General features: G+C 39.4%; 1 protein-coding gene across 5 annotated transcripts in view; it reads right to left on the bottom strand.

Annotated features, from left to right (window-relative positions):
* usp54a (ubiquitin specific peptidase 54a) overlaps positions 1-17,949 on the bottom strand; it is a 57,974-nt gene that overhangs the window by 16,126 nt on the left and 23,899 nt on the right. For all 5 annotated transcript variants that reach the window (XM_027174965.2, XM_027174967.2, XM_047812230.1 and 2 more), the window contains exons 3-9: positions 10,344-10,436; positions 8,506-8,640; positions 5,594-5,707; positions 5,280-5,362; positions 2,949-3,054; positions 1,807-1,953; positions 758-907 (exon numbers count right to left, since the gene is read on the bottom strand). In XM_027174965.2, the coding sequence (XP_027030766.1) occupies positions 758-907; positions 1,807-1,953; positions 2,949-3,054; positions 5,280-5,362; positions 5,594-5,707; positions 8,506-8,640; positions 10,344-10,436 (828 nt within the window). The remainder of the gene's footprint in view (positions 1-757; positions 908-1,806; positions 1,954-2,948; positions 3,055-5,279; positions 5,363-5,593; positions 5,708-8,505; positions 8,641-10,343; positions 10,437-17,949) is intronic.

Here is a 17,949-nt window from a genome sequence, read left to right as displayed (position 1 = left end):
AAATAAATAATGCCCTTTAAAGTCTTTAAAATATTTTAATAACACTGTTTAACAGTAAAATATTGTTTCCATAGCCCTATTCATATGGGGTTAGTTGTACATGGGAATTGGGATAATGTAATTATTAGCACTGTATCTCTGGGATTTTGGCCTTGTCTAAATCAGTCATGTATGTAATTCATGGTCACAGCCTTGTGCATGTACATCCCTGGAAATACCCCGTATTTTACCTTTTTCAAAAATCCCAGTAGAAGCAGCATTCCTGAGAGTTTAAGACTTTCTGGGGTACTTTACAGTTACAGCTAAAATGTCTGCCATGATCTTATGACCTGCTAACCATCAAGAGCAACTCATGTGACCACAAACCCTACAAAAACAAGCACTTATAGCAAAGGTACAAAAAAAAAAAAATCAGTTTGTATTAAAATGAGGTGTTTGTATCAGGAACGTATCCAATGCAGCTCGATCATAATTCTGCCAACATCTTCTTACCCTGTTCTTGCACAACAAAAGCCAAACCCTTAGTGACGTTCCGTTACCTCATCATAGCTACCTCTCCTCAGAAACCAGGTGATAAAAGGGAGAATAAGAAGAATATGTTGATAAGCTTGTTACATTACATTAGTAAAGAAGAGTTAATAAAGTATATGTACAGAAATGATGTCATGAGGCATCCACACAGGAAAAACTGCACAATTACACTATTGAAAATAGTCTGTATACAAGAAAAACTGTCTGTATACAGTAAAAACTGTACCTCTTTGACATGCGCATCATCAAAATACATCCATTTCCGGATCTTGGTCTGGAAGAAGAAAGTGGAGTAGTGCTTGCCGTAGTAACACACCATGCCCACTAGGTAGAGCTCTGCCTTCCTGGCCTTCTCCTCAGTCACCCTGGAGAAGAGCTGTGAGATAAGAGCAAGTACAGGGTTATTCATACATACCCAGCAAAAAGAACACCACTCACCTGTACATGCATACATACACATCCACACACAAACGATGACCGGTCAACCCACACCCTCATGTGTATGTCCATACAAACACATGCACACAGACAGACACATGCACACACATGCAGACAGACACAGGCACACAGACACACACACACGCACAAATGAACATACACGAACACAGACACATGCACAAAGACAGTCGGACCCACAGACGGACCCACACAGACAGACAGACAGACAGACAGACACACACAGAGCCCCTGCAACATTTAAAGGTCTTGAACATAATGAGTTCCGTTTGTAAGCATTTTTAAATGTTACACAGTGGCTTTGCTAAAGGCCAAAGTAGCAGGGAGCTTGACACCATACTTTTAAAAGACCATGTATCAAAATCTAGAACAAACGGGAGGCGGTATAACGATCAACAGTGGATTATAACGAGTATGAGCATGTGATGAAGACGAGCATCTTGCATGAGACACGGGACAAAAAGCTTCTTAAAGCATCATGCGCTATACGTTTCACATCAGAGTTGCTCAGGAAGCCAGTCAGTCGGTACTTAATAAATTCTGTTATTAGATTCATAATGAAATTATTATTTATAAGTCACGATGGACTACACCATCTGACCCAGATCTCAGTCTAACATTAGAGCAAGGAGAGTTGTAAAATGTTACTTGGCTGCTGTCTTCTGTCTGACAACAGATAGAGGTCTGGGTGCAGAAAGTAATGTTTTACCAGTCACTCATTTTAATGCCAGAGTCTATGCTGGGGGAGTAATTTACATGGAGGTGGTACACAATAATGAGCTAAACAGAATATGCAAGTGTGTGTAGTGTGTGTCTTACGTCTCCGAGACGCAGGATGGTGCCCAGGCTATGGATGACATCCTCAGCGAGGTCTGAGTTTTCCGAGTCCCACACCAGGCCGATGGTGATGATCTCAGGAGAGTTCATGAGCACACGGCGAATACGAAGCTTTTCTCCACAGTTACCCTGTAAGCAACATGAAGTCAGATGGAAATGAGTGTTACTTTGCAAAATAGCGATACTGACTGCTGAGATTAACAGATTACTGAAGAGAAGACTGGAACCAAACTTATTTGATTAACCAAAACATAAACCCATTACGTTAGCACTTTATTTAAACAGAGACGTGTGTGTTGTGTGGTTTAGTTTTTATTTTTTATTTTGAGGGTTATGTCAGTATGTTAGTGGATGACAACAAGTCCTCACAACCAGGAACTTCCCCGCTCACAGGCTACACAGATGTTTGTGCCAAATCTGCATACATGAGCAACACACTCACATCTTCATACGTTTTACGCTTGTATTACTATCTTTATGAGGACCTTCTTTTGGCATAATTGCAGTTAAGGCCACAATTTCTGGTTCAACGTTTTCTGATTATAATTCTCTTGAACAAGATATCTGCTTTTTTGAGTTTTGGATTTGGATACTGCAGCATGCAGTATCCAACACACACTTCCATCTTTCACACACTTCCATCTTTAAACACACACTTCCATCTTTGTAATTAACAAGTGACTGTAATGGGAATTGTGATTTGAGAGTGAGAGAGAGCGAGAGAGTGAGAGTGAGTGTGTGTGAGAGAGAGAGTGAGTGAGAGGGAGAGAGAGAGAGAGAGAGAGAGAGAGAGAGAGAGAGAGAGAGAGAGAGAGAGAGAATACCCTGGCCTCTGGTATCATGAAGCAAATGAAAAAAATAATTGAATCCCTCATTTTTGGTGGGTAGTCCAATAGACCAATAGTTATGAAGCTGACTGTTTGAATCCTCAAACACATAAAACACTGTGTATACACAAACACACACACTGATATTATTGGCAAATGTAAAAGTGGGGTGTGTGTGTGTGTGTGTGTGTGTGTGTGTGTGTGTGTGTGTGTGTGTGTGTGTGTGTGTGTGTGTGTGTGTGTGTGAGTGAGTGAGTGTTTGTCTGTGTGTGTGCACGCACATATATGTGCACTTACAGGACAGTTGCGCAGGTCTCCCACGGTGCTAGCGTTTCTAAGCAGCTCCCCAAACATGTCAGGGGTTGGCTTCTCCCTGCACTCCAACATCCTTACGGCCTGGTTACTGTAACAAACACACACACATATATTTATATATATTACTATGTGTAGAGGTATTTTTATTTACCTTTGGCTATCTATGGGGACCAGCTACATGTCCCCTCAAAGTCAACATGATCATATATCCCACAATAATAATGCTAAAATAATAATAAAAATAATAATAATGAATGTGTGATTTGTTTAAATGCACGAGTATGCTAGTATGTGATAATATATGTGTGTGCCAATGCCTGCAAGGTGACTGCCATTACATTGCTTCCGGGGGCACGTTAACACACACACACACACACACACACACACACACACACACACACACACACACACACACACACACACACACACACACACACACACACACACACACACACAGCTACAGCAATACTACAGTCTTTGCCACAGGAACAGTCACATTCTTCATTCGAACCGCAGTAAAAACGCCCCTGCTTCTCTTATTCCATCATACACCATCATATCCTGCAGCGCATGTGGCCGAGCTCTTCACCATGTGCTCTCTCTGTGTGAGGTGTTGAGGTAATGCTGAGTCTGCACTGGACAAATCCCAGCCCTCTCGCATCCCACTGTCTCTGTTCTGAAGTCGGCTACACGCTTACTCGGTTTGCTTCAGCGCTTGTCCTCCTTCGGAAAATACTACACTACTGTCTGGAAATGGATTCTCTGTCCCTTGTTCAGGTGCAAGGGTGATGGAGTGTGGATTCAATTCACTGGCTGTACAATATATTCAATATGTTCTTATAATGAAAAATCCACCTGATATGATCGAAAATCTGCTCCATCGGGAGATGCTTTCTCTGGATTTCTATGACTTTTTTCTTTCCCTCAGGCACTATGCAGTGCAGTAGTGTTTTACAGGGCTACAGATCCATTTATTAGCTTCACATTTGTAATAGCTTTTGCAAGTCATTAAATAAAGATACAGAATGAATAGATCGTTTTAAAATAAGAACATTACACTTTATCTCCAGAGACAGAAGGAAGCAAGAGCCAAAGAGTGCAGAAGAGCCCAGAGTTTCTATGACCCATACACTTCGGCTTACGAACCATGCATCTTGCTAATCAGGATTTTATCTGTATAGAGATGTGCCACATATAAACGTCTATAACAAATCAACAAATCATCATTTTCTCTAATAACACAGTGACTAGTTATGAGCCATCTTCACATTTGAAGATGCTATCTGCCTAGAAAAGCTAAAAAAGAAGCAATAATTAAATATCCACAATGCTAAGATTACTGATAAAACTCTCCAGATACCTAAAATGTGCCTGACACATTATTTCTGTATTTGACTAAAGTTTGCAACTTCTATAGAATATCCATTAAAAAAAACTTCTTGTTGATGCTGTAAATACTACAGTATTTGATTTGAGATGAATTCTGGCCTGGACTCGAATGAGAAGTCGAAAGAAGCATGTGAGAGAAGTCATGTTTATAAATGTGAAAATAATATGTTTTCCCAAAAGGATTATTCATAAAAGTACTTAACGTTGACTGTGAAAACTAGACAGCAAGCTAAAACAAAGTAACTTAAGAAAACATATTTATTTATTTAACTGCAAACTTAACTAATTTTAAAATGTTAAGTACCCACTAAAAAACCTTTTGAGGTACTGTCTTGGAGCTATACGGGCCCACCTGTTCCACTTAGATACGCCCACTTGTCTCAGTAAAAAAACAAACAAACAAAAAAACAACACACCCATACCCATGTCTCCACTTTAGTAATAAACAAACAAACAAACAAACAAACAACAAAAAAAATAAATAAATAAATGCATTTCCCCGCATTAAGACACATCAATCTATCTGACACAGATACAACCTAGAGACTCCAACCTATCCCACTAAAACCCCATTGCCCTCTAGCCCTAGCCACAGGCAGGCCAACACAATACACAGTAAGGAACAACCCTGCCATCATTATCTGGAAAAGTCCCATTCACTTGTAATCATCAGATAATGCCTTCCTTCATTTTTCTGCTAACTGCTATGATACAGGTTGATGTGACTGATCACTGATTTGCTCCAGAGGGGCAGTGGTAGATCAGGATTATTGATCAGAAGGTCAGAGGTTCAGGCATCTGCACTGCCAAGCTAGCCCTGTCATTGGGCCTCTTGTCCATGGCACCATATCACTGATAATATCAGGGCTGTCCCTGCGCGCTGACCCTGATGTCCTAATAAGAAGAAAAGAATGCTGTACTCACCATAGAGAGGTGGTGGAGATGTAGTGCACCATCTGAATGAAGGGCAGAGGATCTGATGAGGCTCCACAGCTCCCACACACACACTAGAGATAAACAGGCAATAGGGCGATAAATAGAATGAGTGTAACACGGCTCATTCATGTATCTAGTGTGATTATCAGTGCATTTATAGATGGTGCATTTCACTAGCTTTAAAACGCCATACAACAAGGAAAGAGAAGGATGTTATATACGACAACATGCTTCCAGAAAAGTAAAAAAAAAAAAAACTGTCAGAAAACTGTCCCTGGACACAGTATGAGTTGGAGCCTCACCTGCTCGAAGAGCGTCATAGCAAACTTCTGGTGTGGAATGCAGTGTTTTGCCGTACAGATGTCCTCCTTGCTCTCATCAGCGATGTGAAAGTGGATACGCATGAGGATGTTCTCCTGAGAAAGGCATAGAGGAAGACGGTGAACAAGTCATTGTGGGACTGAGGGTGCTTTCTGTGTCTGTGGGACTGTGTGCACTTTCATTGAACTCCCTGTGAGTCCCCATTTTAGATGAGTGTTCAAACAGTTATAGAGCATATTTTATAACCTCGGTTATTATCCAGGAATACGATGCAAGTGTGAGAGGGAAAACACAAGGTTCATAGAGTGGCATCCAGCTGCAGTCCAACTAACTAATTCTCATAGGATGTGTATGTGTGTGAGCTTTGGGTGGTGTTAGAAGCCCAAGGCTGGAGGGATGTGTAGAAAAAAAAGTGAGAAAGGTAAAAGTAAGGTGAGAAAGTTAAAGTTTGAACAGATGAATGTGTTTTATCTATGAATGTAAACCATCAATATTTCTCCATGACGTATAGTCAGTCACATTTTATTACAAGTGGGAGTTTTTACTATAGTTAGGTGCTATTTAACTCCCTATAACATTTGATAGTGGTTCATTTTAGTTCTGTATCCAACAATTGCTGATCTAGCTAATCTGAGATTAACAAAACAGACCAAAGTTTATAGTAGCTAACATTAAATCATGGGAGGATTTTTTTTTTGTGATAATAAAGTGTCATTTAATAGATTGCAAACTTAAGAAAAATTGTTGTAGTTCTCAATGTTTGAGAAAGACCAGCTAGAAACTGTTAGCTTAGTAACAAGATACTATTTGTTTTATTATAAATTAAAAAGAGAGAGTAATTTACGTCAGTCAAAGCGACACTTTCTAACAGCCAAGAGCTACTTCCAACAAAACAAACTGTTCTTGACTTGTTCTTTGGTCCTGTCAGTGGATACTAACAGGTATAAACAATATGAAGAACTCCAGAAGCTGTACTGTGTTTAAGTAAATGAAGAATCTACCGGTCATGCCTTTAAAGAAGTGCTAAGAAGCGGAGACGATTTATCCTTAGCGCCTAATGTATATTGATCCCAGCAATCAAGGGGTATTTGGTTTAACTACTCCCTGTGGAGGAGCAGGAGGATGCCCTGTTCTTCACACTGAGAGCTGAACTGTTAACTAAAATGCTGTTCAAAGATGTTATACATGTGTACGCTGAGCAGAGGACCAGTATTACTGAGGAAAAGCAGCCTCAGAGATAGCAGGGTCCGGCTGCTCCAGATACTCATAGCTCACAGTAACAAAATGCAGAAAATAGCTTCACCTCTAGTTCAGTGGGGAAAAAAAGAGAAAACAGAGAGGTGACAAGTGATCAAACATGACCTTTCCTTCTGCTCGCCTTGACAGACCCAAGGCGCGAATTAATGGTAGCCAAAATAAACAGAGCAGAGCTGTGCTGTAAGAGCACACACGTCTTCAGGATTTCTTCTACCAGAGCAAATTAATTCATCAGACAAAGTCACATTTCAAATTTGACACGTAATGAATTGATGGAAAAAAGTGTTTAAAAAAAAAGGAACCGAATTAAGTTTTTTCTTTTTGGGGGATGTTGGAATGATTGTAGAAATGCTCATTACGCTCTAATGGATCATGGTTCTTAATAAAGCCATCTTGGGTTTAGTAAAAATGCTAATGTTTAACGTAATACTGTACCACAACACTGTAGTCTGCTTAATTCTGTTTAACTTTAAAATTATAAATATGCAATACATTTATATATAAAGTATATGGCCTAAAATATAGACTAATATATAGACTATACAGTATGGCCAAAATGTGGTGTACATCTGTCCATCACACCTGTATGTGTTTGTTGAACATCACATTCCAGATTTAGCTCCATTTGCTGTTATAATAACCTTCACTCAACTGGAAAGGCTTACACTAGATTTCAGAGCATGTGAGGATTTGTGTTCATTCAGCCACAAGAGCATTAGTAATGTCAGGTGAGAAGGCCTGGGGTGCAGTCAGCCTTCCAGTTCATCCCAAAGGTGTTCAGCAGGGTTGAGGTCAGGGCTTTAGTACTTCAACTTCAACCTTGGCAAACCATGTCATAGAAAACACAACCTTAGCAAACCACAGACAATATTGTCTTGTGTACAAAAGCACTGTCCTGCTGGCATAGATTTGGGCCTCTTTGTTCCGTTGAAGGGAAATTATAAAGCAAAGACAATTGTGTGCTTCCAACTTTGTAGAAACAGTACAGGGAAGAACACGTATGGATGTGTTGGTCGGGTGTCCACATACTTTTGACCAGCTAGTGCGCATACTATACGAGTACTATTAATGTTTCTATTCAACATGCATCTTTTCTGTGCTCTTTAGTTATTAATACGTATTAGCGTTTTTTCCTCGATTGCTGAGCTCAATGTTGTGGAAATTCCCATCTGTGCTGGACGTCCTTCTGGAAATAATTCGTTTGAATATGCAGAGGTAAATTCAATACAAGTTAAATGAATGCTACATTAGTGGCACATGACAGGGAAGTCGTAGCACAGTGGTTAAGATGTTGGACTACTAGTTCAAATCGAAGCAAGTTATGACTGCTGGGCTGTTGAGTCTGGCCTTTAAACCTTTACTGTACATGAGATAAGTATTAGGTAAGTTGTTCTAGATAAGGGAGGCTACTAAATCTCATAAATGTCTCCCACCACACTTGCACACTTTGTACACGTGTGTGCGCTCCTGATGACTTCTTCATTTCTTTGCACTTGATTTGATAGCAAACTATGTTAGTTTAGAAAGCAAGCCTATGTGTCTGTTTAAAAAACATGGTGCTGTTTAAGTCATCTTCTTGATTTCACTTCAACAGTAACCTATTTCTGAATACAATCCAAGCTTTAAGGGCACTTACAAAGCACTCAGCAGCGTCGTCCATGATGCCCAGCTGGAAGCGTTGCTCATCCTGAAACGTCTTGGCCAGAGCCGTACGCAGAGCGTCAGATGGCAACACCTTTTCTGAGCTGTACTGAAACTGCACAAAGATGCTCTGCAACAACACAACAGTAAACATTAGAGAAACATACTTGAATTGATTGGGTATAGATCTATTGGTCTAGGTAGTCACTTTCTGCAAAACGAAAGAAAAACTAAAGTATTCAGTACTATGAGATGCTATTAATCTGCTTATCTACATTCTCCTTGCAAATTACAGCTCAAATCAACAACAGCAGAAGTGATGAGTGGTGAATAAAGCCTGCCAAGTCACTAAGAGATTAATCTGTTCTCACTCTGTTCCTCAGCTCAGTGAGATAAACACAACACCAGTGCCAAGTTTTACCTGGTGAAAACACAGTAGGGTAAGTAAACCTGTATCCGATGCCTGTGCATGCAGAGTGACCACGTGGCCATGTTTGTAGCTCTCTCTCACTCTCTATCACACTCTCTCCATCTCTCTCTCCCTCCCTCCATCTCTCTCTCTCCCCATCCATCCCTCCCCATCTCTGTCTCTCCCTCTATCCATCTCTCCCTACCTCCATTTCTCTCTCTCTCCATCCCTCCCCCTTCTCCATCTCTCTCTCTCCATCTCTCCATGATCTTTATCACTGTCTCTTATGGCTTCATCTCTTTCCCTCCCTCTGTCTCTGAATGTTGCCAGTTGGCCTGATTCATCGTAACCATGGCAGCCATCACAATTACACTTATCCAACATATTGCATAATAGTTTCAGATGTACAAGTACTAATAAATGCAAACATTTAAAGAGGAAAGAATTTAAATTTTTTCAGAAAAAGCCAGGTTGATTTATTCATTTTAATATTCATATTAACGTTTATTAATAAAAAAGGAATCCCCACTCAGACAGATACAGGCTCTCTCACTGCATACACACCTTGCTGACTGAGAAAATGAAATAATAGTATGCCTAGCGAGAGCATGTCAGTAAAGCAAGGCTCAAGTTTCATTTTTTGACATTTAACTGCAAACACAGATCCCGTTGCTCAAAGACTAGTGTTTCTTTTTATTATTTCTTTGACTCAATGTACCACAATGTTATACCAAATATTTTGGGAGAAAAGAGTCACTAGAAGATGCCTGCCATTGTATAGTGTATTTAAATCCAGAAGGTAATTGTTTTCTAATATCAAGCTAGCACTTTTGCAGTTCACTAACAAACAGGAAACACTTATTAATATCATGATGACTGCACACTAAATGATTACATTTAATTTAAGCTCCATGCTTGATGATCAGGGATGAGGTTCAGTCAGCAAGAACTAAACCTGCCACTGGTCAGACAGACATTAAACAGGTAGACCCAGACACTGTGGGGGGATACAGGAAATGATTTCTAATTACTGAGCTTTTGAAAGGAAACACAGCTGATTCCTGACAGGTGTGATTAAAGGCAGAGAGATAGTAGAGGCAAAAAAGACACAACGAGCATAAGGTGATGGCGACAAGAGGAAGGAAAGAACACAATTTGTTCATCCTCCCTAGCCTTGTATGCCATATAATTGGTACACATAAAAGACACAGCAATAGCCTCTACTTAAGAAAAAATAGACCTGGGGTAAAGCTAACCATACATCCTCAAATCAATTCGAAATACATTTTCCTTCCCACATAATATCGACCAGATCTCAGATATCCACTTGTCCGCACCGAGTACAGAAACACGCAGGAATATGAACCAAACATCAATAGGGATTACAAACACTGACAAGAATACGTGATTATGCTAGCCTTTACCTTGAGAGCACAGAAGATGCAAGAGTCCTCCATGCACTTGTGTGTGGTTAGCTGCCGGAAGCTTCTGCGGAAAATATCCAGGTGCCAGAGGACCTGTAAGGGAGGAATAAAACAAAGAACCATGATGCGACCAACAAAGATTTAGCTCATCACACCAGAAATCGAAAAAGTGTTGTGCGAAGCTCTTCAGAGAACCTGGGATATAATTGCTAAGTCATACAGCATATAATTACATACAATCCTGCTGAATTTCTGAGCTTGAATTCTTCAGACATCGAATATTCAACACGCTGCGCAAATCAGTGCGGCAGATCTTTTCACACTTTGTATTTTTCCCCAAAAATCTCTATATATTAAAAAAAAAAAAAAAAAAAGCTCTAAGTTATAAAAACAAGATTTCTATTACCGTGATCAAAAGTGCAGCCAAGTCCACACAGTTCTATACCTACTGCTAAATAGGACTCCTTAATCCAGGATAACAACCCAGAAACCTCTGCCTATACCAAATGCACAGATATACTGCTCCAGCTCCTCCAACAGGACAAGCAGAGATGCTTGAGGTGCTTCATCTATCAGATGTCAGCTGTCTTATTCACTTCATAATACCTGCAGGGCAGGATGCCAGGCTCAGGGTGTATATAAAAATGAGATGGAGAAAAGACATGGACAGGTTGACATCAAATTAAGACAGAAGACAAAATGAAAGCAAGGGAAAAGACAGTGGTTCTCCCTATGAGGCAAGATGTAGAGTGGCAGAAGACCACATTCTGTCCCGGCATGTTCTTACTGTTAAGAACCCTCCTCCACCCACCCACCCACCCAGTGGTTCTTTTCTTTCTTCTTACTTGAAGCTTAAAACAACAGTGGCTAAAGCACTTACAGCTTTATGTAGTGACTAAAAGGATGCAAGTTCATCACTACTATGTGAAAGAACCATTGTTAAGCAAAACAATGTTGAGGATGAACAGAGGGAGGGATAAATAAGTTATTACTATATCAAACAGTGGCCTCTGATGTTTTCCACATCACTCCTGTAAGGGATCACTGCCTATCTCATCTATACTAAACTATAACATACAGTACTACATGATCTACCTAATTACTTCTTACCAGAGATCAGCAGCCTTAGAACAGACAATGGTGCCAATTTAGTGCCAAGACAGTTGATGACCTCAGAAAAGATCATGTTTTCAGAGTGAAAATTAAAAGCTTGACAAGGCAGAACAGAAAAATTGCACGCTGTTGATATAAAACAAAAAAGTGGTGAATCTTTGACCACAGCAGGGCAGGCTTGTCAGATAACAGTCATAAACATTACAAGGGAATATAAATGAATTTGGGGCATAGAAACCTTTATTATTGCCACATAAACATAACAGAACACTGGAATTCTTTTCTTCGCATATCCCAACTGAGTAAGTTGGGGTTGGAGCTCAGGGGCAGCTTTGATACAGCACCTTGATGCAGGGAGGGTTAAGGGCTCTATTCAATTGCCCAACAGTGACAACAGCTTGGCAGTGCAGAGACATGAACCCCAACCTTCTGATCAACAACCCAGAAGCCAACACTGCCCCAAACCTGTATTGTAAAGTTTTATTTTTTCCATAAGCAGCACAGATTAAGCTTCCGTTTAAAGAGGCACTCCCAACTGTAAGAAGGGATGTCTATGTCAAATCTATAAGTTCTAGGTTTTTTAACTAGACGTAAAATCACTACAAAAACATCGAAGAGATCAGATAAATATATCAACACCGATCTAATGCATGTAACGATCACTGCACAGTAGGGGCAAAAAAGTAGGCAAATAAAGTTACATATGATCTGAACATTTTCCTATCAAAAAGAATATTTTCTGCATTTTATGAATATTTCTGCTCATAAAACAATAAACCTCTTCCACTGGCAGCAAAACAGATGATTACACATTGTCACACACATTATGCCACTGGTGTATGTATCTGCCTCATTATTTACAGGACGGAAATCACAGGAGACTAATTTAAACTGTTTTATTCTTGGAAGATTGCTCTAGAAGCCAAAGAGTTTACAGAAGAGTCTATTCAAACACTGTAAAAAATGAAAACTCTACATCAACAGTAACAGCAGGGGAATACAGGCAGCATCACTACACTTTGGTTCTGTATTCATACAGCAAAAGAAATGAAGAATAATGGTACATTGATGATAGCACAATGAGTCCAGCTCACTCTGTTCATTACTGCTGTGCCAGACGGACACATCTTTCTCAAAGCGGTTCAACATGAACCACGTTAAAAACAGCTGAAGTCATGTCAGGATATTATATCAGGTTTAGTCCATGGATTCATTTCAATCATCCAGCTGAATCACTCCAACTCAATGAAGCAAAGATAGATACATCAGGATTTCAAGTGATTAAAAGTGAACGCTGGAGACGAAAGTCAACAGCAAATGGGTCAAATATCCGAAGCTTTGAAGAGCTATGAGAATCTGGTACATCAGATAGCAATGAGATTGCCCTGTGGAGAAAATGACACCATTGCAGTGTACATTACATGCATGAGATAGCGAGGACAGGAACAGGAAAAGAGATAGAGGGAAAGAAGGAAATAGGAAGGAATAGCTCTTGTTTGGTCACTGGTCACTGCCATCAGCTCATTTTTTCTGTAACTATGTCTGCTTCCTGACGGGGGTGCATGATTATGTGTATGTGTGTGTGTGTGTGTGTGTGTGTGTGTGTGTGTTATCTGTGGGGTAAAAAAAAGATAAAATAAAATATATAGTAACATTTTTACATCGTCTGGAATCAAAACAAGGTCAAAACTGTTCTTAATGTGAAAGAACAAAAAAATCAGGCAGGCAGACTGATAAAAAAAAAAAGAACAAATGTTTGCAAGAAAAACTTTCATTTCAACAACACATGACAGTGAATTGTGATTGGAGAGATCTGATTAAACTGGTGGTATGATGTGACCTGCCTCATACCATAAACATTGCAAAAGGATGGTGCATATAGAAACATTCAAACCCTCTTTCTGGTGTTCATTTAACATAACAGGAAAGTGCTGATTACATATCCGGCCCTCAACATGAGCTACAGTGCATCACTGACTCAGCAGGGGTGGAGGGAAATAAGACTGTTTGTAAATATGAGAAGCCTAGACACAACACTGTCCCTTCTCTCACAGGCTCTTCCTTTCTGTTCCATCATGCTGTGTCCTTGATTCTGTCCTTGGTTTGAAATCAGCTCCGCTGCAGAGCGGGTGAAGAAATTAAATACATTATCCTATTCACTTCTGAACTGGTTAATGATGTCTGCGCTGATCACGTCTCGTTTGTGAAATATGCATCGAGTTATGATGTCTGATCCACAGAGCCAGTGTTTCTCTCTGTTGAAAATGGATTTGGAAGTACTGAATCACCCACGAGACACAAAAGAAAGAATGATGTACGACTGTGGGAGTCATTGTCTATGTCCATAAGTTCAAGTCTGACAAAATACCATTTAATTTTATAGAATTTCAAAATGAACCAGAAAAAAAGGCTGAGTGTTTAATACTGTGTCTGTACAGATTCTTACCCCAGAACCCATGCAAAAGGAAACAATACAAAAAGGAAAACGACAATGTGCAAATACGCTCTGTGTAAATGGTGGTAATGTAAAAGTACATTTGGTGGAGAATAAACATCCTACTGGGATAACTGTCTTCTCATCGTCAATACATTAATCATCAACCCGAGATGGAGCGGCTTGATGGATCAGTAAATTATAGCTCACTGGAATAACATACTGAGCAATGTGCTCTCTTTCTGCCTTCTCATTTCAATCACCAATCCGTAATAAACCGAGTTAGGATGATTATGGACTAGGTCAGGTCATGGCTATGAAGTGTACTGAACACACAAAGTCTGCTTAAACTTCAAAGGCATGAATAAGGACATTACTGCTCATTTGCAGAGAGGGTTTAGTATATGAATGATTCGAAAATGCAAGTCAGCTCAGGAATAGCAGTCTAGACATAACACCAAAAAGAGCTTTGTATGTTAACTTCAAATCATAATGGCCTATTTATAAGCCACAACACAGGGTAAATACATAGTACCTGTCAGGGCTGAATGCTTCATATCCACCAGAAGTTAAAGCCTTAATAAAAAAAAAATAAAAAAACGGTTCTAGAGGCATACGATTACATCATAAAATAGTGTAAAGGACAAGATATTTACCGAGAAAGTTCACAGGGAACGTATGCTACATAAATTATTTAAAGAAACCAAGAAAGAAAGATTTAAAAAAAACAAGAAAGAAAGAAACCTTCTTTCAGGGTAAGAGGTAGGTTTACAGCAAGACTCTGTTCTGTTCTGGCACCGAGGTGGTGGAATGAACTTGCCTGAGATGTCCGAACACCTGAGTCACTGGCTATCATCAAACCATGGGTGAAGACCTACCTCTTCCTGAAACACTTAAACAAGCTCTTATTTTTCCTGTTTGTTTTATGTGTATACTCAAAAAATAAATAAATAGTTTAGGTTGATGGTATCCTAAATTTGTAATTTAGTAAACCAGTGTTAATGTATTAATTGATAGAAACCTCAAAGCATGTAAATGTGAACATGTTAATGTCCCGCCATTTTATAACTAATTTAAGATAAAGTCTGAACAACTAAAACAAAACAAAAAATCAGTGTTAATTTCTGACTAGGTTTTCTAAAGCCATTTGTTAAAGCCAAGGCATTAAAACACAAGCATCCGGTCTCTGTTAGTAAATTCATAGCTAGTCCTTTGGCGATTGCCTTGTGCCACTCTGGCATTTCCTGATTAGGGCTTCTCTTCACAGCATGGATCCTTTTCATGGATCTGTAGCTGTATTTAATCACCCAGGGACCAGTGCAGGCAGAAATCCGATCCTCAAAGAGAGTATTAATAAAAGCTCATTAAAGCACCGCATTTAATTCCAGACAAAGAAATTACTGTTTTCGCCCCCAGCCTCACGATTTGCTGTCTCGACATATTGTCATGCCTCATAGTAGCAGACAATACAATAGAGCAGTTCAGCCTCCTCCTCCAGCTCATAACTGACACTAATTTGTAGCTTCGGAGGCATTATTATCTGGCTAAGCAGCTTTAAATCCATATTGCTGGTTATACAGTAATCTAAAAATAGAGGGGACCTAATGGCAGGTTGTGTGCTGGGTAATTATTGTCCTAGCCAGTGGGTGCATGACAGTTGTTTGTGGGCTCTTCAGCACACAGGCTTGAGTCATCACTGAGCATGAAAAAGCAGATGAGCTGTGTAACATTGCTCATGTAAGCAAGAAGCAAAAGTCTAAATTCCAGAACCATCATCATAAACATAAAAAAAAAAAAAGATAGCTCCTTTACCTCATGACATGTTACTGACGGATGCTCTGCAAAATGTCTTGTACGCAAATACGAAATTTGTAAACAAGTCTATGTTTAACCTGTCTATCCCACTGAACACACTGCTGTGTGAATCATGACGTGATGTCTACAGCTGAACCGTGGCATTTTTTTTATGAAGATAAACACGGATTAGGAATCATACAATGATTGTTTTTTTGTACTTGTTTATGTACAGTTTGACTGCATTTTGCATTGATTCAGAATTTTTATGAACCTAGGTGGAAGAGACATTAAAACATATGAAAAACACTATTTTTGTGTGGATAAACACTACTGGGTTGCCCTGTAATCACCAGACCTCACATGCTGGCATCAGCTCAGACAGAGACTGATTATTATAATGTTCCTGGTGTAGCTCAGAAACTGACATTAGGGCTGCCAAATAAAATAAAATCTAACTGAACTTATAACTTAACCATTTACTATTCATGTTACATGAAACCAAACAGATTCCAAGAAGAAACCCCTACTGACTGCTACTTTTCCTTCTTTAAGTGACGAGGGCCAGTTTAAAATGCAGATTGTCACTAAACTGCATACATTTCATAATCGCAGTTCTAATCTAATCTAAACCTGGAATATGAGAACATTAACGTTTTCTTGATCTTAGAAAATAGACAAACTGACTATTTTATTTTATAAATTAAAAAATAATAATAAATTATTACAGAGTGTCTCCCCTGTCAATCACATCAGCACAAGCCAATCATGGGGGTCTGAGAGCTTGTGTATGTGAAAGGAGTCGGACAGCTAATTTCTTCCCAGTGTTACGCTGCCTTGTTTTGCTGCATGAGCAGTAGAGTGGAGGCTTCAGGTGTTATGGAGAAGCATATGATGACCTCCCAGTGTGGCAGTGGTCATGTGAAAGTAAAGAGCTGGCTGGTGTATGGGAACTAATCAAATCCAAATGGGGATAATGAGTGTGGTAAAAAAAAAAACAACTAAATAAAATACAAAAAAAAAAAATTCTGCTTCATTAATTTATTATATTACTTTAAACAGGGGCAGCTAATTATATAACAGGTGACATACAAGACTATTAAAAGACAGCATAAATCCTACCTAACAGATGCTTTAGAAAAGATACAAGCCATTTCACACTGTACACCTTTGCAGTTAGGTTACGAAACCTTAAATTACATTCTCCTCCCAATGTAGCAAGGAGTAGTGCGCTGTAAATGACAGGGGATTTTAGTTGGCAAGACATGCATTTATGCTTGCTGGAGTATCTTACTAGACCATGACATAAAAAAAGTCTGGAATAAAACGCAGTAGTGTCCATATAAAATCTTAGCATTTTAGCTGGACTAATCCAGAATTGGCTAATCTAATCTGCATAAATATGGTACATGGTATATGAAAAAAACATGGTGTGGCTGATTGTTTTCCTTAAAAAACAAGCAAGAGAAACACCAGATGAAACTGGTGGCATCAGGCGTGGTTCATGATTGCTTGGTATGACAACCTGTGGCTTTGGCACCATTGTGGGTGAGACGAACCTACGCTAAACATTATAATTTTGCATTGCATGACTAGTGTACCTCTGAATTTCATTATGTTTATTATGTTCGTATTATTCCAGATAAAACAGTTGATTAAAACAGAATTTTGAAGACTCCCAGTCCACTCCTCTTCTTGGAATGTCTAATATCCTTGAACAGGGGTGTGTCAGGTCTTCACTCTGCCACAGCATACATTAAAAGCACACACCCTGTCCATTAGCTTTTATAAGGATCACTTAGAAAAATGCACAGACACAAAAGATGCTCTGGAAAGCCATGAGAAAAATAATCTGTTGTAGCTGGATTTCAGGGCGGTCAGGTAGTAAAAAGGTTTGGGTAAATGAATTTGGGTTGATGTTAGGGTGTTAGGATTGGGGGTTGGAACTGGGGTTAGGACTGAGACTGGAGTTAAGTATTAAAATTGGGATTAAGGGATTGGGGGTTGGGATTGGAGTCAGTGTTAGGACTGGGATTAATTGGGGTTAGAACTGGGACTGGTGTTGGAGTTAGGGATTGGATTAGGCTAGAGCTTCAACACAGTGCAGATTCTTCTTTTAGATAAATACATTAATAATAATCCATAATTACTGCTTGATCCTGGAACATTTTCTGTAACTAGTTTGAGCCAGTTGATAATTTCACAGGTTGATGCTTCAGCTTAACATGCTTCATTTCTTTTTTATGGATCTCATGCTGTGTTGTG

The sequence above is a fragment of the Tachysurus fulvidraco genome, chromosome 4 (assembly GCF_022655615.1).
Source record: "Tachysurus fulvidraco isolate hzauxx_2018 chromosome 4, HZAU_PFXX_2.0, whole genome shotgun sequence".
NCBI lineage: Eukaryota > Metazoa > Chordata > Actinopteri > Siluriformes > Bagridae > Tachysurus > Tachysurus fulvidraco.
Note: the sequence above shows the minus strand (reverse complement) of the source record. Positions and strands in the feature narration are given on the sequence as shown.